Here is a 27,460-nt window from a genome sequence, read left to right on the forward strand (position 1 = left end):
GGAGTGGGGAGTGGAACATAAGAGAGGCATCCCACACTCCCCCACCGGCCAAGCGATCGTTGAGCGAGCCCATCAGTCGCTCAAGCGTGTCCTTTCTCATCAAAGGGAGACTGTGAAGGGCTGCACGCCACAAGAGCGGTTGTTCAAAGCCCTTTACACGCTAAACTTTCTCAATTGTTCCGAACAGGACCCTAACCCTCCAGTGGCCCGGCATTTCAAGACCAACAAGAACTACCAGTTGCAGCAGCGCCCTCCACTGCTGGTCCGGGACCCTGAGACCCAGAAGATCTTGGGTCCTTTCGATCTGGTGACCTGGGGGCGGGGGTACGCTTGCATATCCTCGCCCCAGGGACCAAGGTGGATCCCACAAAGATGGGTGAAACCTTATGTCCCCAGACATCCAAGCAGGCCACCAGATAGGGTCGAGGATGTCAATGACGTCGTGTCCGGATGAGCCATCCCCCATCCCGAGGAGGAGGAGGAAACAACCCAAGCCCCTTTTTGTTATGTCAACCTACCTTTCTTTTCAGTTAAAGTTATGTTTTTCGTATGTTTTGTTTTCAGAAAGAGCCATCGGAAAGATGACCACCCCGATCGTTGCACCAACCACTGCACTCCTGATGATGCTGGTGACCCAGATCAACATGTGGATCGTGCCCCAACCCAAACAAAATGTTTGGGTCATGTTGGCAAAGTCCCTCCAACGGGATGAGCTATGCCTATCCACAGGAGCAGCAGGAAATCCGATGACCACTTGCCTGGTGGGGATCCCGTTAAAGCCTAATGAATACCCGGATTCCCTGTTGAGTTTGTTCAGCGAAGCTAATAAAGGGAGGCCAGCTCAGCGAGTGGCCCGCTCTGCACTCACCTACAAGATTAAGAGGCCTGTCCAGAACCCTCTCCTACTATGGAGAGACTGGCTGGTCTTCTTGGAAAGGGCAACGACTGAGCCCCAAGAATTTGATTTGTTAAACTCCTCCCCCGCACCCTATTGTATCCATTTCCGTTACTACCCCTCAGATCCTACTCCTTATTCTAATTTAATGCAGGACAACAAACAGTTTCAAGCAGCCTCCTGGTGCAAGAACATCGCCCATGTTAAGATGCCCTCAACCCTCAGTTCCTACCCTCTTAAGTTGCCTAAGGGCATATTTTTAGTTTGTGGGGACCGAGCGTGGGCTGGCATCCCCTCTCGCCTTCTCGGAGGGCCGTGCACTTTAGGCCGGTTGTCTTTGTTTGCGCCCAATACATCTCAAATTGAAAATTGGGAACGAAAGAATAATTCGGTCATTAAGAAGCACAGTCTCGAAGATCTTGACCCTGATTGCGACTCTGAAATTTTTCATTGGAATAAACCAAAACGGGTTGCTGTGTCAGTATTTCTGCCATGGTTGGCTGCGGCACAAGCCCTCGGAGAATTAGGCCAATTAGAGTGTTGGGTGGTCAAGCAAGCCAATTTAACGTCAACCGCGCTGAGCGACCTCCTCAAAGACGAGGAGATAGCCAGGCGAGCAACGCTACAAAATCGCGCTGCTATTGATTTCCTACTGCTCCTCCATAATCATGATTGTAAAGAATTTGAGGGACTTTGCTGCATGAATCTGACCACCAGGAGCACAGACATCAAGAAAACCATCACAGAAATGAAGGGCATGATCCACCAAATACGCCAAGAGACTAATGACTGGGTCACCAGTCTTTTTTCGGGATGGGGGGTCTCCGGATGGCTCTCGTCCATTTTAAAGACTGTTTTATGGATTGTTTTCGTCGTTTTCATCGTTTTAATAGCGTTTGCAGTTTTAAGAAGATGTTTAGTTCAATCAGTTTTACATCTTGTATCCCCCTCCCCTCAAGTCAATTTTGTTAGCGCTCCTTCTCCTCCCTCTTCACCTCCTCCTTCTCCCGTACCCCAAGACTGGTTTGTTGAACCCTCTGCACCTCCTGCCGATGCAACCTCCTCTTTCTAAAAAAGAAAGGGGGAGATGTTGCCGCCTGTTAGTTTACCTTCATTAAGTATGTTTGTTCACCTTCGTTGAGTTTAGAGTTGGTTTGCCCCAGTTATTCCCCACTATCCCGATATAGTTGTTCCCAGTTGCCTGTCATTGTAAACCTCTCCCCTCTTTCCAGATTGTTCCCCATCCATCACTTTGGTCCTACCCCCAAGCCCTATCAGTCTATGTACACCACACCTTTTGTTCTGGTTCCTTCCCTGTTCATCACCCCTTACTCGATGCCCTATTGGTTGTATAGCTATCCTCCCTCCCCCAAGTCCCTACCATTGAATTTGAGTATTGTAACCCCTTCCCACAACACCTCCCCTGCTGCCATATTATTGGTTGTTGTATGAGCCGCCCACGGGCTTTAAAACCTGGCGCACAGAGGTGCCCAGGGTCTCGGCTCGGACTTTCTCCTCGAGATCCCAGCCCTGTCCCTCATCGCCTTCTCCCTGCGCCTGCTGGAATAAACTTGTTCCTGGGAAATTGGAGGACTCCGAGCACTCTCTCTCCCTTTACTGCACCTCGTGTCGCCCTGCATACTATAGAGCCCGAGCCCAAAGGAGCTCTAGAGGTTCCAGGTCGAGCCACACAGTGCTCACCTGGTTCCCCACTCCTGCCGCTGACGCTTGGCACAAGCTAGCCGGGGCGTGAAGGGCCGAGTGGGCAGCGACACAGCAATCCTGAGATATTCAGAATTCATGCTTTTACGTCTGAGCCTGATTCCCAGCAGGCTGGGGCTGGGTGGAGCAGGGTATGCTGAGGGGACCATGACTCCAGTGCTGTTTGGGAATTCCTGTTCAACCCTGCCAGCCTGGCCTGAAGCTGCACACCCCAGTCCTCACATGCTGAAATGAATCAAAATTGTTTAGTCTGCTTGAGTAACCAGCATTCCTGGGGTCAAATAAAAATTCTCTGTGAAGCTGATGGAGCAGTTCAGCCCTAATTGAACAGCTTGCTACAGGTTTCCACAGCTCACTTTCTTGTGCAACATCAGCTTTTGAAAAGTCAGAAAGAGAAAAGAAATAAAAAGATAATAACTAGATGAATAAAAAATCAGCACACTGAAATAACACAATTTTATTCCTGAAAAGTTTATTAAGGATCTGCTGGAGCTTCAGCTGTTTTTCTAGTTAGTCCTACAGAGGATGTGTCCAGTCCCTAACTACGTTAATCTCCTGAAAGAGTGACACAGGGTTTTTCCTGTTTTTAGCACCTGGAAGACTTTGAGGTTTATAAATATATGGGGGAGTAATTGCAAGGCACTGTACTGTATTTATATTGGTCTTTTAATAAGTCATAAAATTACAGATGGACCATGACAGGAAAATAACTTGCTGCAGGAAAAATTCCTCAGGATACCTGGTTATTCCCAGTATCTACTGCTGTCATTTAGCAGGGGAAGATGGACAACAAGCCATGTCTGAATAACAACATGCTAATGTGCTCTCTTCCTGAGTCTGCTCTGAAAAGATCTGTGATTGATAAAGATGAAGGAATTTGAAGAGTTATTTTGGTTATTTCAGAGAAAGTTTAAAATGGAGAAAGGATTGGGGTGACTAGGAGGCTGTCATTAGCTATCACTTTCAGTGCTGTGTATTGTAGCAAAAATGATAAATGTGCCCTTTTGGTGTTCTGCTGGTGTTTAGATTTTCTGAGTCCCTCAGCTGTGAGTTGGGTTTCCATGCTGGTGGAACTGTCCTGCCTGTTGCTTGCTGGGTGCACTGGAACAAAGAGCTGAGCAGTTTATGAGAATTACCACAAACGAGTTTGTGTGGCTCAGAGTGAAAGAGAGGAAATTCATGTTTAATGTAGAAAATCTTCCCTGTGAGGGTGGTGAGGTCCTGGCACAGGTTGCCCAGAGAAGCATAGTAAATAAAGTTTCAGAATCCTTCATTTCTGCCCCATTCTTTTTCCGTAAGTTCCGGTTTGGTTTTCAGAGTGCCACCTTCTCAGCTGGTTGCCATTTGTGTCCTCCTTTCTCTCCTGCCTTCCTTTGTCTGCTCTTTTTCCCTCCCAGTGTCCCTCTTTTCCTGTGGCAGTTCCCAGCCAAAGACCCTCTCCTGATTTTTGTTTTTCCCCAATCCAGGAGGTAAAGCAGCCCTGGATGAAGTTATGGAGGCTGGCAGTGGAATGTCATTGTAAGATCTTGCTCCACTTGGGTCTCTGCCCTTTGAGAACTTTGCCTTGAAGGGCAGGAACATTTTTTCCTTGCTGGAAGCTGGAATGCCAGCCCATTGCAGTGTGTGCCATGGACCCCAGAGGGCAATTCCCGAGGCTGCCAGGGTGCTGCTCCTGCTGTGCCTCCCAAGGGAGCTGGGCAGGGTCCAGCAGTTGGGTGGGCTCCCAGAGCAGACAGCAAAGGTTGCTTTGTTGCACATTCTCCAGCTGGAAGCGGAGGGAAGAAGGGAAGGGAGTCCTGACAGAATCCTGGAGTGTTCATGACTGGAAGGGACCCTGCCCATGGTTCCACCCAGGGCTAGGATGCCATGAAGGAGAGGTGCCTCTGCCCCAGTGAAGGTGCAAATGAGACCATAGGAGGACAACAAGCAGATTTTATTGAACGTGGGTTTTATTGAGAAAGAAATGGGTGCCAGGGACATAGAAATAGGGAGGAGGTCTCAGAGGCAGAGAGTGCTCAGAAGACGATCAGGTGGAAGTAGGTGCTTTTTAAATTCCTTCCCTGCATTCTGAGATCCCAGATGTGTATTTTAATTTGATGATCTTCTTCTTCTTCTTCCTATTTACTATTTCTTCATCTAAATCGTCTTCTTCTTTCCCTTCTTCTTCTTCTTCTTTCCCTTCTTAATTACTACTACTATTTTTTCTTCTTTGTCTTACTCTTATTCTTCTTATTCCTAATTTTTATTCCTATTTACTACTACTATTTCTTCTTCATCCTATTCTTCTTATTCTAATTAATCTTATTCACTTGTTATGCTTACTGTAATTCCTATTCTTCTTATATTAATGACTATCTTCATCTTCTTATTCCTATTCATCTTCTTATTCCTATTCCTATTCTTATTCCTAACTACTACTATTTCCTAAACTCAAAGTTGATTTTTTTGGAAGAATGGTACGAGCCAAAGTTCTGCAGTCACGTCAGTGGAGCAGCACCTCTGGTCTGTGCCCATTCTTCATGGATATAATCCCAAAGGACTGGCGTGGGATCCTTTCATGAGAGGAAATGTCCCGTGATGCCACCAGGGGAAGTTCAGACTCAATATCAGAAGCAGTTTTTCTCCGACAGAGGCGTGAGGCATTAGAAGAAGTTGCCCGGGGAGGTGGTGGAGTGGCTGTCTCTGGAGTGTCGAAGAGTTGTGGCCCTTGGGGATGTGGTTTTGCGGTGATGGCGGTGCTGCCAGGAGGCCAGTGGCACTGGGTGACTGTCGGGGTCTCTTCCCATCTTGATGACTCTGGGATTCACTGCTGAGCGCCCTGGCACCAATGTGCCCCATGGCTGCTGTTTGGGGTTGGCCACAGCGGTGACTCTGGGTGTTGGGGAGATGCCCCTGGCACAGTCCACAGTAGCCATGGCAGCTGAGGCTGCAGGGCCATGTCCAGGGCAAGGTGTGGCTCCCTGGGGCCCTGGGCCAGCTGCCATCTGTAAGCCTGGCAGCGGCGCTACTCCTGTGGCTGTGGTGCCCAGCAGGGCCAGCGGAACAGCGCCCGCAGCGCCCGCCGTGCCCACCTGAGGAAGCCGGGCCGTTTGCTGGAGGGAGACGGCTGCTGCCTGAGGGCCTCGGGGACCTCGAGGCTGTGCAGGGCAGGCCCCAGGCTCTGAGGCCCTGCCTCAGGCCCCTGCTGGGCCATGGAGGCTTGGCCATGCAGGGAGGAAAGTGAGGCACGGAGTGACTCCGGTGCCTGGACCTCAAGCCAGGCCTCCCGAGGGACAGGCACTGGCAGCCCGTCTGCCGCAAGAGCTGCCAGGCTTTGGGCCCTGCTTTCTGCTTCACACAGCTCGAGGACGCTGACTTTGTCCAAGCTGTCCTCCTCCTGTGGCAGGGGGGTGATCCCAAAGCTGAGGATGCTCACATATTCATAGCTGTCCTGTGTGCTGCTGTTGTCTTCCTCGGTGGAATCGTCTAGGCTGCTGGAGTCCCCGTCCAGGAAGTCTCCATGGCCCAGTTCGCTGCACTCTTCTGAGTCGTACCAGTCCTGGGAGCTGCTGACCTCTTCCTGGGACAGCTCTGGCTCTGCTTGGCACTCCTGGGAAGACTCACTCTGGGTGTATTGTTCCCAGTCTTCATCATACTCAGCTGGGGTCCCCTCCTCACTCCCTTCCTCTGCTAGGAGTGACCTCCCCTCAGCGACAGCCTGCTGCTCACTGGGGCTCTGGGCTCCCGGCAGGCTGGGGGAGCAGCAGGTGCTGTGAGGGGCAGGGCTTGAGCTCTGTACCCCTGCTGATGGCATCTCCTCACTGGGGGCAGGAGAACGTGTCTGCTTCTCCTGGCTGTTCGCACTTCCTTCCCCTTGCTGGGACAGCTTTAGGTCACTCACCTCCTTCTCCCCTTGGGGCAGCTCCTTGACTGTCACCCTTTGTTGCCACTGGTAGAGGTGTTGCTGTGCCACATCTCCCCAGGGCACTCTCACAGCCACCTTCCCCTGGTGCAACTCTTGGTGACTCCCTGCTCCGTAGAGGCGAGGCTCTTGGGCCCGAAGGTCTCCCCACTGGGAAGGCTCGTCATCCACGTCAGGGTTCTTCTCTTCCGTGATGACCAAGGGCCCCTCCTTCTCCTCAGTGCCTGACTGTGGCCAGGCTGAGCCACCCACTGCCCCCACCAAGTGCCCGCTGAGGGCCTGGTCTTGCCCCCAGCTGGGCAGGGGGCTGGGTGGCTGGGAGCATTTGGGTTTTGCCTTCTTCTCCTCCATCTCTGAGATCCTGAAGCGCGAATGGATCTCGGGAGCTGCTTCCTTCTGCAAGAGTGGCTCTCACGGGACTGGGCACCTCAGGGTTCTGCGCCGCTTACACACCCTGAGTCGTGGTGGGGCTCTCTGATGTCACAGGGGTCTCTTAGCACCGCTGAGTCACAACGGGCCACACCCAGTACCCCTGCAGGTAGCAGCTGAGCCCACTGGAATCTTCATGGCTGGTGCTTCCCAGGAGGCTCCTGAAGCTCAACAGTGTGAAAGAGTGGCTAGCTAACAAAGGTCGTGTTCCCATGCAGCAATTAGCTGAGAAAGAATTAAACAACAGTAGAGTGTAGTTGGTATGAGATGTTGCAATGTCAGAAAGACCTTACTGATAACTGTGAACTGAGAACAGGACACTGTGATCAGAAGAATGTGGATTCAGCACAGATGAATGACCACAAGAAGGTGGAACTAAGTGGAGTTCTCCTTAAATGAAATATCCAATAATGAGCTTGCTTTTGCACTATGTAGGAGCCTAATTATTGATGTTATATAGGGAGTTTGGAGTTGCCAATAAAGGAGACTTACTGATCATTCATATTGAGTGCTGCTTGTCTCCCACCGAACTCATCAAATGGCGCCCGAACAAATGGGACCCTTGGGACCTTTGGGACCTTTGGGACATTAAAAAGCAAAGGCCACGGGAGTCGGCGACAGGGGACGGGTCCTCCGCAGCAAGGACGGCGAAAAGCAACGGTGCCGCGCCCCAGGCGACCTCAGAGGAGAGTCCTGGCTGTAACGTGCTGCCAAACCTTGTAGGGCTGCAACAGCGCTGACGGTAAGATGGAAAGGCAAGCAGCACATGATTTATTTACCTGCTTTTTAGAAAAGCCACAGCTTAAGGGTTTTGATTTGCGCAAGGAGCTCCCTGGACTTCTTGCTTATGGGTATGCTCTCGCCTTTGCCTCCCACTGCTGGGCAAACACTCCTATCTGTGCTGCCCATGGAAAGAGGGAGGGAGAGTCAGAGAGAAGGAAATAATAAGAAAGAAATTCCAGAGGAAACGCTGAAACAACGAACAGAATCTGTTCAGTTACGGCAGGATGTGATATATCCTGAACTATTTTCTTCACTTATGGAGTCACTCTTAACATTACAATCTTATTTAAGTTCCAACTTTGCTACCCTGGAGGAAAAGAATCCAAATATAGATTGGTTTCCACCCGAACCAGTGGGACATGGGGAGCACTGAGGTGTGCGCAGAGAGCGGGGGCACCCCCGGGACAGAAGCAGTGCAGAAAAAGTTCCAAGGCCACACTGAACAATTACAGAAACAGCTGAGCAGGAACAGGTGGCTCAGACAGCTTCAGAAAGAAACAAAATTGCCAAAAAATCACAAACTATATGGTATCTAGTTCGAAATTCATCACTGTAATTAGAAGTTGATAAGCTGCAATGGTCACCGTTGTTAGCACCTGACCGTGAGAGACTTTTTGTGTAACATCGCCTGCTTTTGTAAAAATTGTGCCCCTTTTTTCCTCTATCAGTGAACAAGAGAGATTGAGAGAAACAACTGTATGTGTTAAAGTTAACTTTGTGAGGTGTTTTTTTGTTGTTTTTTTTCCTGCGAGAGTATGTGGAGAATGTGAATAAAGATAACAGCAGCAGAGAGCAGCAGCAGGGCGGGCAGTCCACCCCCCGCTCCCTCTCTAAGAAAAAGCACCGGGATAGTACCCAGTTTGTTAAAAAGTCACGGTTCATTGGTTTTTTAAAATGTTTTTATATACCCTTTTAGAGTTGATTTTGTGTTTTAAGTAATTATGAGTTCATGCAGTTGCAGTTTTTGGAGTTTTCCTGGAGAAATTATTGTGATTCTTTGAAAGTTAAAAAAAAAAAAAGGTGTTTAAGGTGAATATTAACAGAAGTTACCGTGCAATAACTGGTTTTAGAACCTAAGGTTAAAATATGGTATGATTTACAGCTACTAGGAAAACACTCCAATTAACGTTATCTGCAGAAGAGATTTGTGGTTTAAAAAATAATTAGTTAAGAGAACTTTACTGTACAAGACAAAGTTAAGTTAAAGTATATATTACCCATTTGCTTGTTTTTTCCACAATTTTAATAAGGTAATTTCAATGTGAGTCCTTTTGTTATATAAAACACATATAACTGCATATATACCAATTTGGATTTTAGATTTTAGTTTAAGAATTAGACTTAATATTTCTGAAAAGTGCTACAAAAGCTGAATGGCAACTTGCCAAATCCTGTGTTGTGGTTTTTCTCTAGAAAATCTGCACTTTAAAATCCTAACTAATTTGAATATATACTAGACAAATTCCTGTTTTGAATGAGTATTTTTAGTACCATTTGCAGTTATTGTGAGTTATTCTCAAAGCTAGATGACATAGAATTGTGATGGATTTGTTATGTTTTTATAATCTTTATAGTGAATCCATGTTATTGTTATATTGTGTTTAGAAGGTACATATCAAATTTTTAGTTGCCTCTTTATAGTAACAGAATAAGATTAAGGTATGTTTTTATTTAATATAGATTAAGTGTTAATAGAATTAAGAAAAGTCAAGTTTTATTATGTTTAGGCTTGAATGTTTTTAAGTTAAGTTTTATAACTTAGATATTTTTTAAGGTTAAGTTTTGTTATTTCCTTTTGTCATAAATCATTATTGTTAGGTTTAAATATTGTTTAATTTAAATTGTTTATGTTTTATTGGAGACACTTGTCTAAACTGCAAAGTATAGTTATTTTCCTAGAGAGATGAAGATAGCCACAACTGAAACAGCTGTGACAGAATGCTGATGAACACCTGCTTGTGGATAGAAGGGAATGCAGTCTGTGACACCCTTGACTTCATCGGGAGTTCTATTGGTTGTTACAATCTCTGCAGTTTTTGTTTGCCATAGTTTTCTTATTTTTCAGTGTTTCCAGAATTTTAAGAAGATGTACCATTGCTGAGGATCAGCTGCCATGGGGGAGGCTTCAGATTAAACCAGCTGCTGAATGGTTTAATTGGTCTGGTACCTGAGGCTTCTGATCATTTGCTTTGTACAAATGCATTTTAACAGTTTGCTGTGCTGTGAGCATCTCCTAGCTGCTGCTATTGAGAACCTTGTTTTAGAAATGAGTTAAGCGGCATCTTTCCAGTTTAAAGCCAGGCCCTGGCCAAGCCTTAACTTTACCTGGACAGATCTGTTTGCCAATAGATCCAGATGATTTCTGTCCCAAATCAGTATTTGAGTCACTTTTTGACTCAGCAATTTGACCCTATTAATATGACAGCTGGATCAATTTTGAAGTGAGCTTGGAGAATCATTTCCGGAGGTGGTTATCCAATCCTTCACTGATGATTTTTTGTTTCTGTTTGTTTGCAAAGTATGGGATGCTGGTGCAGTGTTTTAGTAATTAATAGTAGTTTTATATTACATATGTTATTAATAATGTTTATGATTTATTGATTTTTAACTGCTATAGGTTCTTACTGATTGTATATGGTTTTGTGTTAATGTTGATGTTTCTAACAGAAGTACATCTCGTTTTTATTTTTTTTTAAAAAAAACGGGGGAAATTGATGCCCTAAAAGCATTTGATTAGTGTAATTCATTAACTTCAAGGGGAGAAGTGTCTGTGTTTTGTTGGCAGGTTCAAAAAGGTCACCTCTCCATCTGACCAGACTGTGTGCCCCTGAACACACGAGATCAGTGAACAGAGATGTCACCACACAGCCTTGGTACTCCAGACATGGATCAGAAGTGGAGCTGTCAGGACACAGTTGTGTCTGAACACTACACAGACAGTTGCCAACAGAGATTTTATGTTGTTATTATGATGTTGTGTCTCTACCAATTTTTCAGTTATCTTTTGTTTTATGATTTAGAAGGACGTGAAGAACAACCTGAACATCAAAGCCTTCAGTCACCGATCAGCTGCCAGCTGACACCATGGGAGCAGTGAACGTTCCAAGACTGAATTGTGTTAAATCATAGTCTGTTTGTGAAGGAAATTCTGTAGAAGATCTAAGAAAAGTGTAGAGACTCCATCTAACTGTATATAAAGCAAATTGTAGTTGTGTGTTTACCCTTTCAGCAAATTGCTTTCACGCTTAGACTACACATATACCAGAGCACGTGTGTTAAAAGTAGTTAGATAGTTTAAGATAAAGAGTTTAGCCTGTATAGCAATTGTTATATTAGTATAAATTAGTATAAAGTATAAGCATTTCCCCCTTCAAGAGCTAGTGTAAGCATCTTTGAAAGTTCATTTAACGTTAAAGTTTAGCTGTGAATTTGCTAGTATGGTGTCATTTACATGGAAAAAACTGCTTATGGTAATTGTGTTGTGTATAGTCCTGACCAACTGTCTGCTAACTAACATCCAAAAGTGACAGAACATATGGGTCACTCTGGCACACTGAACTGGCCAAAGGTCAATGTGTCTGAGCCTAGCCACACCTGGAGATCCTTTTCACACCTGTCTCATAGGAATCCCTGAATGGGATCCTCCAGCATTTAAAGGTTTAGTTAGAAATGAGACTTGACTGAATCAATTTGCAATGTTGCAAGAGTGCAATTGCACTGTTGGCTTCACATTAAGACAACTTGAAGCCTGCTGGCAAGCAAAAATTACCAAAGTTCTCAATGTTACCATAGGGCCCCCCAGAAGAATTAGATTTGTTAGGTTCCACCCATACCTCAGGTGGATGGATAATGTTTGAACCCCCCACAAAACGTCATTCTAACAAAGTAATGCAGCACTGGGCTGCAGACAACCCTGTAGCTGATCTCGTTACTACCATTGTAAGTAAAGCCTTTATTAGTGGTGCAATCTCACAGAACAATTACCAAAGCGATTAATTAGTTCCATATTCCTAATCTGTGGAGATAGAGCATGGAATGAGATTCCTGCTAATCCACATAGAAAACTCTGTTATTTTGGGAAACTTACTTTGTTTCCATCCAAGCTTACACCAATTGCTGAATGTAGTTGATAAAATAAAAAACATCAGTCAGTCAAAGTGAAGCCTGAATGAATTAAAGCTTAGCAACTCTAAAAAGGCTCGCTTGTTAGACTAAGAAAAAATTGAACTTAACATCCACAATGTTAAGTGAGCTTTCAGCCGATGTGAGTAGTGTATGTCATGCAGTATTACAAAATCGAGCCACAATTGACTTTTTGCTCTTAGCACAAGGACATGGTTGTGGGGAGTTTGAAGGCATGTGCTGCTTGAATCTTACTGATCATTCCGTTTCCATTCATGGGCAACTGCAGCAGCTACAGGATGGGTTACATGCCCTGAAAGAAGATAGTGACCCCATTGGAAGTTGGTTCTCCAGCTGCGGCATCACTGGATGGTTGAGGTCTCTTGTGCTAGAAGGGGGACGGACTTTACTTATAATGTTAATGGGGATGAAAGTCTAAGTTGTGTGTTATCTTGTCTTCATAAGAGTATAGAATGAGTCACATCCAAAGCCTGGTTTGTGCAAAAAGAGAAAGGGGGAATTGTTGCTATATTTTATATATTAGTAAAGGCCTGTCTGCACAAACCAGTCTTTGAAATAAGTCGTGATATTAAGGGCTGAAATCCTTGAAACCCTCCTGCAGAAGAGAGAGTAAAGCAAAACAATATCCTTGTGTACAAGGATAAGAATGTAAACCTGTGTGTGTTAGCCAATAGTAACTTGCTCTGCCCGCAGACCCTGTAGAACCCTATAAAAGGTGTGTTAATAATAGAAATAAACGGCATTCACAATTACTTCTGTTAAGACTGGTGAACAGCTCGGGGGTCTTTCAACACCAAACTATGTTGAGATGGAAGAGAAGAAAAAGCCCCAGAGATGCTGCACAAGGAGGGTCTGCAAATCCAGTCCAGGGAGCTCCGAGGAGGAAAGATCCCCCCAGTGCCAGGAACACGGCCAGAGATCCAGCCAGAGCTCAGAGCAGGAGGAAAAGCCCCACAAGTGCTTGGAATGTGGGAAGGGTTTCAGGTGGAGCTCCCAACTGATCCAGCACCAGATGATTCACACTGGGGAAAAGCCCTACGAGTGTGGGAAATGTGGGAAGAGCTTCACGAACACATCTTACCTGATGCAACACCAGATGATCCACACTGGGGAACGGCCGTATGAGTGTGGGAAATGTGGGCAGAGCTTCAGAAGTATCTCTGACCTGATGACACACCAGGTGATCCACACAGGGGAACGGCCCTACACCTGCTTGGAATGTGGGAAGAGCTTTGGGTGGAGCTCCTACCTGAGGGCACACCAGCTCATCCACACTGGGGAGAGGCCCTTCGAGTGTCCCGAGTGTGGGAAGACGTTTCAGCGCAGCTCTGATGTTCTCAAACATGAGCGGATTCACACAGACGAGAGGCCCTTCCGCTGCCCCGACTGCAGGAAGAGCTTCCAGTACAACGGCCACCTCACCGTTCACCGGCGCATCCACACTGGGGAGAGGCCCTACGAGTGTCCCCAGTGTGGGAAGAGCTTCTCCACCAGCTCAACCTTGACACCAACGGAGTCACCAGTAAGGGAAGCCCTGCGAGTGCCCTGAGTGCGGGAAGAGCTTCGTGCGCTGCTCCAGCTCCATCCCCCATGGGAGGATGGGCGTTGGATGATCCCCAGTGACCCCCGTTGGGCAGAGCCCTGGTGATCCGTGGTCCTGGTGATGCGTGTTGGGAAGACACCTGGCTGGGAGGCTCCACATCTTCCTGGCTCCCTATGGGCACCTGGATGAAAGCAGGGGAATGAAAATCCAACAGGATACAGAATGACAGTGGGAATTGTTGACTTTGAATCTTCAAGAACCTTTTGCCTCAGGAGCTGTGTGGGCAGAGAAAAGGGGGTGACACCGGGCTTGGGGGCCCAGAGGGGAGCACACACACTCTGTGGAGGGGAGGACACGACCCCCGTGACCCCACCTCACCTTCCTGCACAGGCAGAAGCCGAGCCCCAGTGCCAGGAAGATGAAGGCCAACGTGGAGCCCCCGGTCCCCGTCAGCATCTTGCTGCGGGTGGCATTTCACGCATCCCTGGGGCAACTGCCGGGGTCAGGACCCCCAAAACCTCTCACAGACATCCCAACCTCCTCCAAGGATCCTCCCAGTCTCTCCCAGCCCACCCAGGACCCTCTGAAACCTCTTTTGGAGTCACTAATTTTAAACAATTAAGAATTAGAGAAAAATTAGAGATTATGGCTAGAGATAGGCCTTGCTGGAACTAGTTAGAGTTAATGATTTAAGTGAGAAGCAGGATTTGAGTTAATGAATCTTGAACTTAGGTAAAAAATTACTTGTCATTGTATGTTTGGTCAGCTGTGTTTATAATGTGAAAAGAGAAACTGATAAACGGGTTCAGGAAGATCACAGACCTTACATCTGGAAACCCATTTAAAAGTCACAAGGAAGGAAATTGGAATTGTACCAAATGTTATTTGTAATGTCAACCATTGTAAAGGTAGAAAGGTGAGAGTGAGGAAGAGTGGTTTTCCTTCATCTCTTGATGACCACTACATGCCAAAATGACCCCCTCCTCAAATTAAGGAGCCCACCATGCAGGCATAATGACTTTTTAAATCATTACCGTGCATTTTAATCAAACCTGGGGAATGGGAAGTGTTAGCATTATGCATATGCATTAGTATTAATATGTATTAGTATTTTAGATATTTTAAGACTTCTGTAAATAAATAGACACTGGAATCTTTTGTGAACTTGCAGTGCATATTAAGGCGTGAGTCCCACACTCACCCAGTGCTGTGATTAAACATCCACTTTGTAACTTTAAACTGTTGGAGAGGTTTTTTTGTCCATTAACAGATTGGTGTTGATACCAGATCAGTATCACTATTTTGGTAAATCACTGCCAGTCTCTTCCCAGCCTCCTCAGGACCCAGCAGAGTCCCTCCTGTTCCTCTCAGGATCCCTCAGCCCCCTCCCAATTTCTCCCCACTTCCCCAGGACCCCCAGACCCTCTCCCAGTCCCTTCCCAGCCCCACCAGGACTCATCAAGACTCCTTCCAGTCTCTTCCCAGCACAACCAACCTCATCCTAATCCCTGTTTTCCAATGCCCAATCTCCTTCCAGTCCCTCCAGGCTCACTCAAATCCCTCCCAGTGACACCCAGCACCCCCAAACTCCCTCCCAGTGTCCACCAGGACCCCCAGAAACCCATCCCACCCTCCCCAACATCCTTCAAACCCCTTCCCAGCCATCCTAAGCACCTCAATCCCTTCCCCAGTTTAAACCAGTCTATCTCAAACTCCCTCCCAGTTCCTCCCAGCACACCCTAATCCCCCTCTGGGCCCCCCCAGTGCCTCCCCTTCTGTCCCCGACGCTGTGGGGGCCGGGCCGTGCCCCAGTGCCGGCTCAGGGGGTGCTCCAGGCTGCCGTGCTCCACCTGGCAGCTGGAGCTGAGCCCGCATTGCCGGGGGAGTATCCAGCAGCACCAGGAGCTGCTGGCTCCAGCTCAAGGGCACCAGCGAGATGGACACGCTGGAGGGCCCTGGGAGAGAGTGGGGACACACTGGGATCAGCTGGGTGTGAAATGGTGCCAAGGCCGGTCAGCTCTTCCTCAGCTCCACGCCAGGAGTGGAACACACCTCAGGAGCAGGATGACCCGAGATGTGGCTTAGAGCAATGCTCTACAGCACTTAACAGCTGTCAGGCACAGTGTGGAGGCAAGAATGGGGGGAAGGTCTTTTATATTGGGGTTCAGGGAAAGGTTTAGTCTCCCAAGGGTCCAGGGACAAAAGACACAGAACACAAGCGTACAGCAATTTATATATGGGGAGGGCCCAGGGGTGGATACAATTTCAACCAGTGAGGGATATCCTGGGGAGGGGAATAGGACACATGGACCAATGGGGTGCTGTGGATTAGGGGATTTCCAAAGGGGACGTCCAAGCAGGGGGTTGGCATAAGGCAGGATTGACAGGGGACATTTGGGAACAAGGGGCAGGGTGGACAAGATTGATAGGGAAGGTGCTGGAAAAAGGGGTTGGGATACAATGATAGGCAGGGCAGGGGAGGAGATAACTTTGGGTTATACCAACAAAGCAGGGGGGTAACAGCCTGGCTTGGCTGCAGGGGGGTCCCAGGGTGTGAGGATGGGGGGTTTGGGAGGGTTCCAGTCCTGGATACAGGGGTGCACGGGGGTCCTGCTGCAGCGGAATGGGAGTTCAGGGGGATCCCTTCCTCTGTTCTGGGGTTCAAGGGGTCCCGGTGCCTGAAAATGGAGGTTCATGGGGGTTCTGGTGCCCAGAAATGGGGGTTCTGGGAGGTTTCCATTCCCGAGAATGGGTGTTCAGGGGATTCCAGGTTCCAGATAAGGGGGTGCAGGGGTTTTTGGGGGTGGGTAAGGGAGTTCCAGGGTTCCCAGTGCCCCGAAATGAAAGTTCAAGGGGGTCTCTGTGCCCAGGAAGGGGGGTTTGCCCGGAAATGGAAGTGCAGGGGTTCCCCATTCCCAGTGTAATAAATGGAATTGATTCGTGCTACTTAAATTGCAACTGTTACTAAAGTTATCATTAGAAACGATCAAGAATTAGTGTTACAAAGCAGATGTACCCCTTTGCAGATGTTACACGTCAAAATTAAGGTACAGGATGTAGTTTAGAAAATAAATGGTCAGTAAAATCAGAAAAAGGAGGAAACTTATGGGAAACATTAATGAATATGTATAAGCATACAGTATATAAGTTTAGCTTGAAGTGCTTTGTTTCGTACGTGAGGTGAGGTGAGAAGAACCCCCCACACCCCAGTCGGTTTTGCTTATGCCTTAAGCATTTGTAACCACTGGCCAATTATATTCACATATATATATATATATATATGTATCTGAATATATCTACTAAATTGTATCTCTTTTTTACTAAATTCTATTCTTTTATTATTTTGTATCCAATTTATTAAGCTATGTTATCAATTAATTAAATTTGATTGTTTGGAAATTTGAAAGTCATTTATAACACTACTATATCAAAAGCAGTTAAAAGTGATTACAAACTGTGCTATATCAAAATCGTTGTGATTATAATAATTTGCAAAAGCCAGCACATAATAGCAAAGGGCAACAACAACATAGTTCTTTATCACAAACACAGGGCAGGTTTTTCCCTTGCATGAAGCACTTGGGCCTTCCCCGGGCCCCTTCTGCCCTCCCGCAGAACCAGAGGCATTTTCCAGCGCACACAGTTTGTAAGCAAGAGCCGGCTGCAGCCCAGAAGGCTCCAAGCGCCTCCTTCCAGGCTGACTCTGCAGATGCCGAGGCTGCTCTGGGCTCTGCCAGGCTCTGCTGGGGCTCAGCTCTGGGCGAGGCTGGGCCCGCTCTCCCCTCGCAGTGCTCCGGGCAGCTGAGTCACAGCGGGAGAAGGACAGGACACCTCAAGGGATTGAGGTTTAACAGAGATTTTATTCAAATAACTGCCATAACAAACAGGCTGTCCTAACCTACTCTAACTAACTAACAGTGTTAACTAACATAACTAACATAACTTGTCCTAACTACTATAATGAAAAGTTGGCCTCCTATGCTTCATCTTCTCCGCTGCTCCCTCAGTTGCTTTGCTGCAGTGATCAGAGGGGTCAGGCTGGAGAGAGGCTTGGCTGATGACAAAAATGGGTGCTGCCCAAGGGATAAAAAAGAAAGAAATGAACTGTTACTTTCCAGACTCAAGTTCCTCACAGGCTCTGTTGCAACAGGACAAAGGGGAATGGTTTGAAAGTCAAGAGAGGGAAGCAGGCTCAGATTAGATGTAAAGAAGAATTGCTCTAGCAGGAGAGTGGGGAAACACTGAGAGAGGGAGCCCAGAGATGTGGGAGGTGGCTCCTCCCTGGAAACATCCAGGCTCAGGTCAGGCAGGGCTCTGAGCCACCTGATGTGCTTGAAGATGTCCCCGCTCGTGGCGGGGCACCAGCTCCAGATGAGCTCGACAGGAGCCTGCCAAGCCAAAGCAGGCGAGGATTCTGCTGGCTTTGCGTGTGAAAAGCAGCGGGACTGGAGATGATGGGAGGGGGCCCCACAAGAAAAGCCCTCCCTGGCGCTGCCGTTTCCCCCGCAGCCGCTTGGCATTCACCTGCAGCAGCTCCTGGGCAGAGAAGCGCCGCTCCTCGTCCGGCTCCAGGCTGCACTCGAGGAAGTCCCGCAGCAGAGCCGACAGGCGCCTGGGCTCCTGCAGCTGCGGGCTCCCGTTCTGCCGGATCAGAGCGCGGGCCTGCAGGAAAAGCAAACACAGCGCTCTGACAGCTTCCTCCACACCCACAGGTGCTCACATCCAGCCCGCTTTCTCTGCCCCAGCTCCCCGGGCACTTTCCTCCCTGGCACAGATGCTGCTGCTCACAGCTCATTCTTCTGGGCCAGCCAAAAAACCCAAACCCTGGTGCAGCCACAGCCATTGCAACATCCAAATGATCTTGCCTTCAGAGCCGATTGCATTGGCTGACTTTGTCAGTAGGAACCTCCATCAGAAATAGCCCATTTTGCTTCTCCAAATACAGACACCAGCTTTACAGGCCATTTTCAAGAGTTAGTGTGGTCTGCCTGTGTTATTTCAAGGGATTCTTACATCAAATGCATCTCTGCAGTGCCACTGACACTCAAGGAAAAGCATTCCTGTTGCCCCATGCCAGAAACTGCCAGGCAAGGAACAGCAGGTTTGTGTGGCTGAAAGCTCAGCCTTGGTGACACAGAGAAAGTAGCTTGGACTAGGAAATAAATGTGTTAGACTGTGGGGATGTTAAACAATCATCTTCATGTTTCAGTATAGTTTCCCAGTGAGAAGAGCCAGGGAGAGTTCATCCTACAAAACCTCTTTTAGAAACTCCTTCAGAAAACTTGTTGGGTTTGGGTGTGGGTGTTGGGGCTGGTTTGGGGTTTTCTACAAGACAACATTAGAGCTGATGCACTTGCTTCATGTATTTGGGTCATCCTCACAAGAGCTGCAACAACTTAAATGCCAAAGCAAATTGTTGCTGGAGGCTGCAGAATATTTGTCTGTGTTCAGGCTCAGGTGCTGTGGGAATTCCCTTTGCGATGTGCAGAAACCTCCAGCTGCTCCTCCCAGTGCAGGGTCACCCTGTGCTCACAGGCCTCTGCAAAGCCTGGAGAATTTGCCTCTTACCATGGCCCCCGTTTGCTGGAAGTAAGGAGGTTCTCCTTCCACCATCTCGATGGTCACAATGCCAAAGGACCAGATGTCCACCTTGGGGCCGTAAGGAGAACTGGTCACAACTTCTGGGGCCATCCAGTGAGCAGTGCCCACCATGGAGCTGCACTGGTCCTGCTCAGGGCTGAGCTGAGCACAGAGGCCAAAATCAGCTGAGGACAGAAACAAGCACTGTCAAAGGCAGCTGCAATGAGGAAACCAAGCACAAAGATTCCCCACTCTCAGTCTGGGAATGCAGTGCTGAATCCAGCTGGAAAAGTGCTCAGGGCTGTAGCCAAGGAAAGATGGAACTGGACCCTTAAAGAAGCCCTCAGCTTTCATGCTTGGCTTTACTGATTTCCTTTGAAGCTTAAGATTGCAACTCCTGCCCCTCTGGGAGGGCCATACCCAGAGCAAAGGCACTCCTGACAGCCTGCTCCTCTCCTGAGCTCTCTGCACGGGGCAGCCGCTCTCAGCTGGCAGCAGGGGCCGGGCAGTGCCACCAGCAGCACTTGTGGGGCTCTGGCCCTCACTGGGAAGCAGCCCCACAGCCGCACCCCGGGAGCGCCGTGCCTGGCCAGGAACACCCACCCAGCTTGACAGAGCCGTCCATTCCCAGAAGGATGTTGGAGCTCTTCAGATCTCTGTGGATCACCCGGATGGAATGGAGGAAATCCAGGCCCTGCAGACACTGAGAGACAACAAGAAACACGAGGGGAAAAAATCAGAGGCCGGAATATATCACACAAGAAAGGACAGTTTAGAATTCTGCCAGCAGCAACTTTGCTGTGACAGCCCAGGAGTGCAGCGCAGACAGGGTCCAAGCAAAAGGTTCAAGGCAAAGCTGAGAACAGCAAATCCAAAAAAGCCAGGGAGTACCACAACAGCAGGAAAGAACACAAGAACAGAGTAGAAATGCAGTGATATTTGCAGGCCATTCACTTCAGAGGCTTTTTCCTCTCCAGCTCATAAAAACAACACAGAAACAAAGGCCTGAGCATGGAGCCACTCTGCTCTCACAGCCTCTTTGGAAGGACCATGGTGTCCCAGCCATGGGAAGCACAAGCAGGATCCCTCACCTCCTGACTGACAGCTGCCATCTCTCCTTCAGCCATGCGTGTCTGTCTGACAACGTCCTGCAAAGTTCCTCCATCCATGTATTCCATCACCAGCCAGAGATCTCCATCAACAAGGAAGCTGGAAGAGGAGAACAATGGCACAGAGATGAATGTGCATTGCTCAATTCCCCCAGGGAAAAGCCCAGAGTGGAGTTTTGTTCCCAGGTCACTTGTCAGTGAGGACAGAATCAGATGGAGAGACATTCCTGCCAGGCTGCACAGGCCTTGGAATCTGCCCAGGCTAAAGGAGAAGGAGGCACCCGGGAGAAAGGAGAGGCCTTAGATGGCAAGCAGGTGAAAAATGCACTTTAGCAACAACCCAGCTCAATGTGGAACCACAACACTTGTCCCCAGCTGCTTCAGCATCTGAACTCATCAGTTCCACCATTCCCTCCGGAACAAGGCAACACAACTTCCAGAGTTATCCAGGGGAGGAGGCCGTGCAGCACTTGGGGCAAAAGCAGACAAATGCTTGGAAAACCTTGCACAAAGTCCCTTCAGAAATAGGCAAGGCCATTGAAAAATGGGCAAATGAGGCATTTCTGGAAACAAGAACCTGGTTTTCCTGGCACCTGCAGCATGGGAAAGGGCTGGGAAGAAGAAGCCAAGGAAAATAATTTCTACCAGGTTTTATCAGCCCTTGCTGTAAAACACAGCAAATGGGGTCAACTTGAAGAAAAAGGCAAAGCAAAGCAACAAAAGCACATGGAAGGAGTGAAGTGCCAGGCTGTTGTTCTGGGAAGATATGGCCGGGTCAGGCATTTTCAGAACAGGCTACAGACTGGGGATGCCAGGAAAGATGAACGCAGGGCCCGTGCACGGGAGAAGACCTGAAGCACTCACCTGTCCAGAGAGTTGACAATGTTGGGGTTCTTCTTGTCCTTCAGGACCACGACCTCATTCACAGCTCGTTCCCTGTTCTGCCCTCTGAGACTCATTTTCTTGATGGCCACCTGAAGGGACATTGCAGGCCTTTAACTGGAGCAGTCTGTGGCAGGAGGCCACAGCAAACACGGAGCGAGTCTTCTTGGAGCGAGCGAGCCGGGCTGTGCCAAACTGCCTTGGGATGGGACACCAGAGCTCAGCAAGTGCCATTCCCACAGCCCATTGCTCTGCTCGCTGGGGCTGTTACAGGACTCATGGCCAGAGACATTTGGCTCTGTAAGCTCTGCAGAAATGCTCCCTCAGCTGTCAGCCTCCAAGCTCTAACAACATTCTCTGCACCTACAGTCTTCTCAAATGGCCTCAGCACTCTTAGGATTATTATTCCAACACATTTTGCAAGCAGGAGGTAATTCTGTTTCTGTGCACACAGAGCAAAACAGCCAGGAACCCTTTAGCAATTCTATGGCATTTGGCCATGATTTCAAATGTCCCTGCCCTGTTTGGGATAGCACAACAAAGCAAACGTGCACTTCCATTGCTCAATCCCTGTCCCAGCTGCCACTGACACCAGACCCAAACACAGCTGCAGGGTTTAGGAGAGAGCTTTGCTCTGCACATCCATCTTCTCATTTCTCTCCCTGGCTCTGTGGGAACAGCTGCAGTAGGACTAAAACCCCAAACTGAGCCCAAGCAGGATCTCTCCTTAATTAGGCCTTGAGGTATGGTATCCTGATGAAACTCAGGATGATAAAATTGATAAACAGTGTTCCTGTCCGAGGCTGGGATGAAGGTAAATTGGGCCTCAGTCTCCACCAGCTGATGCATTCACACTTTTAGACATGAAGACCAGGCCAGCGTGTCCTGCTCTGACAGACACCGCTGCCCTCCTTGCCTTCCTTTGCGCACTTGAGAAGGACCAAGTCTGTCCCAGCTGTGCTCTGCAGGCTGACCCTGCTCTGCCTTCAGAGGAGCAGCCTGTGCAGGAAAGCTCTGCTGGGCTCCACAGCTCCAGCCACAGCTCCCAGCAGAGGGGAAAGCCCTCGAGAGCTGCCAGACGTGCTGGGCGTGTTGACACTGACCTCTCCTCCCGTGGCCCTGTCGAGTCCTTTGGAAACGGTTCCAAAAGCCCTGGAGACAAAAACAGCAGAGAAGAAAGAAGCAGCGCTTTAGGCCCTGGCAGTGAAAGCCAGCCCAGACAGGAGATCTCTGCTGCCTGCAGCGTTCACAAAACACCCGAGTGCATCCTCCCTTCAAACAACAGCACAGCAGCCACCAGCCCTCTGCCATGCAAGGTGCCTTCTGACCACAGTTATCAATTCTGATCAGCACTGAGAGGCAGCAGCATCGTACCCCAGTGTCTGAAGGGGTTTGGAGCTCTCCTGACTTCTCACTGGATCCTGCACCAGCAAAATACCTGGGCCCTGCTTGTGCAGAAGTAACTGCCTTGCACTTACCCTTGGCCAATCTGCTCCAGTTCCAGGTATTTCTCGGCAGGCTCCCCCACGCTCACGGTGTTCCCTGAAAGAAACCAGGGGGAAGATGCTCCCTCTCAGATGAGAGCCAGAATGCAGCCCCACTCCCTGGGGCCGGGAGCCCCTTGCTCTCAGCTGGGGAAGGACAATAAATGACCCTGTGCCATTCAGCTGCAGAGCAACCCTGGGTGCAGCTGATGCTGAGACACACACACAGCACCCTGCTCTGGCACACAGGAACAGAGCAGACGTACTCAGCTGCATCAGGCTCCACTCCCCGCTCCCCTCTGGCTGCAGGGCTGTGCTGCTGTCAGAATGTTCAGCCCAGGATCCTGCAGCACAGGGAGCTTCGGTGTCCTCTTCAGGAGCAGAGGGAGGTTCCTCATCCTCTTCCCAAAGCAGTGCAGGTTCCTCATCCTCTTCCCAAAATGCTGCTGGTTCACCCTCCTCTTCCCAAGCCACAGGACGTTCTCTGTCCTCATCCCACACCGGGAGATTGCTGTCATCCTCGTCCCATGCCATGGGAGCTTGGCCATGCTCATCCCACACCAGGGGACATCCACCGTCCTCGTCCCCCACCGGGAGATGTCCACTGTCCTTGTCACACACCGCGGGAGCCTCGCCGTTGTTTTCCCAAACCGCGGGGTGTTCGCCCTCGTCTCCCAGAACAGCGGGAAGTTCACTGCTCTCTTCCTCCTCTTTGGCCTCCTCTTTGCAAGCAGAGGGAGCCAGAGGAGGTGCTGATGCTGCTTTGGTGCCCTGTGGACAGACGGGAGCGTGAGGGACGGGAAGTTCTATCTCAGTTATCACCTTCTTTATCCTCAGCTACACATCCAGCTGCACTAAGCAGAAATAGGGTTCAGAGCTGTTCAAACTAACAATGGGCTAAAGCCAACATTGCCACTTATTGTTGGGAATTCCATATTCCAGCATGGCTAAAGCCAGCAAGCAATCTTCTGCCTGCAAAACCAGTCCTGCAGCTCTTCAAAAGCTCTTCAGCAGAAACAGAGAAAACTGCCAGGGATCTCTTTGCTGCTGCTGCTGCTGCTGCTGCAAAGACACTGACAGGAACTTCCCTTCAGCCTCCCAGGCTGGCACTCGGCTGCCACACGCCGAGCTCACAACTTGCTGCACAGTTCTGAACACCAAAGCTTCCTTTGCCACTCACCGAAGGAGGAGCTGCTCGGGATCCACGCGTGAGGTGCCCTGCAACGGGAGAGGGAACGTGAACCAGATGTTGTTAGGAAAAAACTGCCTGTGGTGGGAAATGAGCAAGGCAAGCCCGAGAGAGCATTTTGCTTTCACAGCATCCCTCCAGGAGCCACAGGCCCTTCACACAGCAAGCAAGAGAGCAGCACAAAATACTGGGCTGTGTCAGCTCTTGGCTGGAGCAGCAAACGGAGGGAGTTCCAGGCTCCGCTGCCACAGACTCCCCGCTTGAGGGAACAGAACCCCCCAGGCCTCATTGCAAATGCTGTGCACGCCCCGCTGGCTGCAGACACCCCCTTTTTCAGCTGCAGCTGCTGGCAGGAGCTCTCCCAAACCAACCGTGTCCTCAGGGCAATTTGGTCACAGAGTCAACTCCGTTCCAGTGGAAGAACAGAAAGCACACAGCAAGCCCAAAGCCACAGAGGCTGCACCGAGGGAAAACCTCAACTTACGTGCCAAGTGGGTTAAAAAATACCCCGAATAAGCCACAGAGAACAGAGTGCCAACTGCAGCAACCACTTGCTGCATCATTTTGGCTGCGCTGCACACGTCTGCAGACTGTACCCCTGCAAGCACCGAAGGACACCCGTCAGGGGCTGGGCTGGCTGCTGAGAATGCCTCGGGCAGGAGGATCCTCTGGCAACGAGCAGGCGCCCAGAGCCGCTCTGGACACTGAGGCCTCCGTGTCCCACAGCAACGGGAACACCACGGGGACGTGGCAACGCTCCTGTGACACCACAGCAGCCGCTCACGCAAAAACCGCCTGGAAGCTTCTCCTGTGTCACAAAGGAGCACAAAGAATCCTCCCAGGGCACGGCCTATTGCCCAAAGGATCCAAGAGGAACTCTGAAAATGCAGCAAACAAGGACACCCCATAGCCCAGCCAGAGCACTGAGGAGGAACGAGGACTGCACCAAACCAAAGCAAACACGACCTGTAGTCACTGATACTGCTGAATAAAACCAGCAAGGCTTGTTCCATCTGGAATCTTTGTTCTAGTTCTAAAAACAAGCAAGATTCTTCACTGTAAATATACAGAAAGCAGGAACTGGGGAGGAGGTTGGATTAGGAAGGAGGAGGAGCAGGAGGAGGGAGAAAGGAAAAGGAGGAGCAGGAACAGGAATAGAAGGAGAAGCTGGAGGTTCCAGTGCCCCCTGTGTCCCCAGCACCCCCGGCCACGGGCCCATCGCCCCCACCTCATCCTGCAGGTGAGCAGGGAGGGGGAGCTGGTCCCAAATCTGTCAGGGGGTCCCTGAGAGGGTCTTTTTATTGGAGTGTGTTTGGAACTTGCAGATTGTGGAATTGAGCCCCAAATATTGTCTGGCATCCCTGGGAGGTTTTTTTTCTCTGTGTGTGTAAGTTTGGATCTTGCAGGACCCCAAAGCTGAGCCCCTTGGGGGATCTTTGGGGTCCACGTGGCCATTGCCCAGTATTGGCTGGGGAGGACATTGGTCCTGGGGACCCCTGGGAGAGAAGAGGAGAGGAACCCCTGGGACCCCCAGAATGGGGAGAGCAGAGAGGGGCGATCCCGGAGCTGGGGGACCCTGGCAGCTTGGAGAGGTGGGAGCCTGGAGAGGAGAGACTCCTGGGATCCCTGGGATCTCAAAGCAGAGATCAGGGGAGAAGGGACCCCATGGACCCCCAAAAGCCTCTGGATCATCGCTAAGGAGGACCCCAGAGAAGGGGGAACCCCTGGAGCCCTTGGACCCCCATTATCCCAGGGAAGGGAAACCTCTGGAATCCCAAATAGGAAAGACAAGAGATGGGGAAATCCTGGGAGACTTTTTTTGAGGCTGAATCTTGATATTTTGGAGATTATCATGGACACAAGACTCCTGCTGAGCTCTAGACATGGACTTAGGCAGGAGGAGCCTCTACTTCAAGGCACTCCCACTTTGTTTACCCCCAAATCAGGATTTGTCATTCCCAAGCCATGGCCAGATGGAGGAAGAGGAGGAAAATCCCCAGAGATCCTGCATGAGGAGGGGCTGCAAACCCAGCCCAGGGAGCTGCAAGGAGGAAAGATCCCCCCTGTGCCAGGAAGGCATCTGGAGATCCTGCCGGAGCTCAGAGCTGGGGGAGAGAGCTCATGGCAGGGAGAAGCCCCACAAATGCTTGGAATGTGGGAAGAGCTTCAGCTGGAGCTTCAAGTGGAGGCAACACCAAAGGATCCACCCTGGGAAATGGCTCTGGGAGTGTGGGGAGTGTGGGAAGGGCTTCAAGAACAGCTCCCATCTGATCTGGCACCAGGTGATTCACACTGGGGAGAGACCCTAGGAGTGTGGGGAGTGTGGGAAGAGGTTCAGGAAGATCTCTGTCCTGATTAACCACCGTAGGATCCACACAGGGGATAAGCCTGGAAAGTGCTTGGAATGTGGGAAGAGCTTCAGTCGCAGCTCCCACCTGATCTGGCACCAGAACATCCACACAGGAGAATGCCCCAGTGAGTGTGGGGAATGTGGTAAGAGCTTCATTGAGATGTCCAATCTGATCCACACAGGGGAAAAGCCCTACACGTGTGGGGAGTGTGGAGAGGGCTTCAGCTGGAGCTCCAACCTCGGGGCACACCAGTGCATCCTGAGTGTGGGAAGAGATTTCCAAGGAGCTCAGGTCTCATTAAACATCAGTGGATTCACACAGAGGAGAGGCCCTTCCACTGCCCTGACTGTGGGAAGGGCTTCACAAAACTGCACCCTCATCAGGCACCAGCACATCCACACTGGGGAGAGGCCCTACGAGTGTCCCCAGTGTGGGAAGAGCTTCTCACAGAGCTCAACCTTGACCAAACAGATCTTCCGGACTCCCTGTGGGCACCTGGATGAACACAGGGGCAGGAACATCCATCAGAACACAGAGCAACAATGGGAATTGCAGATTGACTGCCCCTGGAGATTCACCAGAATGCAGAGATACACCTGCAGTCCCTGGAGAAGCCCATGACTGAGCAGGGGAATGCCTGAGATGAGGCTGTGACCCCAGGGGACACCTGTGGACAGAGGGGCCCCTGCTGGAGCCGCCTGTCCTGGAAGGTCTGACCCCATGGCAGAGTGACCCACGCTGCAGCACTGTGAGGGGGCTGCTTCCATGGAATAGACTCAGGTTGGAGAAGTTCCTGGAGACCTCTCTGGTGGGAGAGATCCCAGAGTGCAGCAGGGGAATGACTCCTGTCCCTGAACAGCAGGAAAAGCCCTGGGAGATGAACTGACCATGGCTCCATTCCCTGTATCCCTGCACTGCCAGGTTAGGATGCAGAGCTGGAAGGAGGGAGGGGTGGAAGGAAGGTGCTTTTAAGGGTCTTCTTATTCTCCTGCTCTGAACTTATTTGCAATAAATTCAATTTATATCTGCTGTTTTGCCCATGACTGTGTTTGATGAGGAAACAGTCTTGGGTCCTTAACTCATGAACCCTTGGTTAAATTTTCTCTCCCTGTGTGGCTGTGGAGGGCAGTGAGAGAGCAGCTGTGGTGGGTGCCTGGACTCGGCCCAGCATCACCCCACAGCAGTGGGACATGTCCTTGTGTGGCCCTGTGCTATGGTGCTACAGGTGCTGTTGCTTTTGTCTCCCTTATGATTTTATCTTTTGCATTAAATGCTCATGAAGTGCCCCCGGTGACCCTCGTATTCCCTCGGCTCCGGTATCCCCGTCCCTTCCCCTGCTCCCCGTCCCACGTTCCATCCCGGCTGGCGGAGCCTTGGAGCTGCCGTGGGGGCCGTGGGGCTGACCCGGGGGCTGCGCCCCGAGCCGGGGCCCCTTCCCAGTGCTCCCAG

The 27,460-nt window shown here is 49.9% G+C and overlaps 2 protein-coding genes across 2 annotated transcripts in view; both read right to left on the reverse strand.

Annotated features, from left to right (window-relative positions):
- LOC147646125 (uncharacterized) overlaps nt 1-27,460 on the reverse strand; it is a 325,143-nt gene that overhangs the window by 83,387 nt on the left and 214,296 nt on the right. The window lies entirely within an intron of this gene.
- On the reverse strand, nt 17,257-24,752 carry LOC147646127 (uncharacterized). Its single transcript, XM_086873904.1, has 11 exons — nt 24,145-24,752; nt 23,652-23,689; nt 22,738-23,242; nt 22,466-22,529; nt 22,091-22,139; nt 20,970-21,079; nt 20,088-20,205; nt 19,600-19,699; nt 18,985-19,181; nt 17,941-18,078; nt 17,257-17,489 (listed from the first exon to the last, which is right to left on the reverse strand). Exons 1-11 carry the CDS (start codon nt 24,671-24,673, stop codon nt 17,400-17,402), a joined length of 1,938 nt encoding a protein of 645 aa, XP_086730030.1. The 5' UTR covers nt 24,674-24,752; the 3' UTR covers nt 17,257-17,399.

Source organism: Cyanistes caeruleus, unplaced genomic scaffold (genome assembly GCF_971803275.1).
Source record: "Cyanistes caeruleus unplaced genomic scaffold, bCyaCae1.hap1.1 HAP1_SCAFFOLD_120, whole genome shotgun sequence".
Classification (NCBI taxonomy): domain Eukaryota; kingdom Metazoa; phylum Chordata; class Aves; order Passeriformes; family Paridae; genus Cyanistes; species Cyanistes caeruleus.

What these genes read in the sequence shown, in the direction of transcription:
- LOC147646127 (XM_086873904.1), bottom strand. Translation starts at nt 24,673, where the DNA reads ATGGAACAAGCCTTGCTGGTTTTATTCAGCAGTATCAGTGACTACAGG. An exon ending in ATTGTCAACTCTCTGGACAG is followed by an intron (nt 20,206 to 20,969) that starts GTGAGTGCTTCA and finishes CTCCTCTTCCAG; the next exon opens with CTTCCTTGTTGATGGAGATC. An exon ending in TCCAGCAAACGGGGGCCATG is followed by an intron (nt 18,079 to 18,984) that starts GTAAGAGGCAAA and finishes CTTTTCCTGCAG; the next exon opens with GCCCGCGCTCTGATCCGGCA.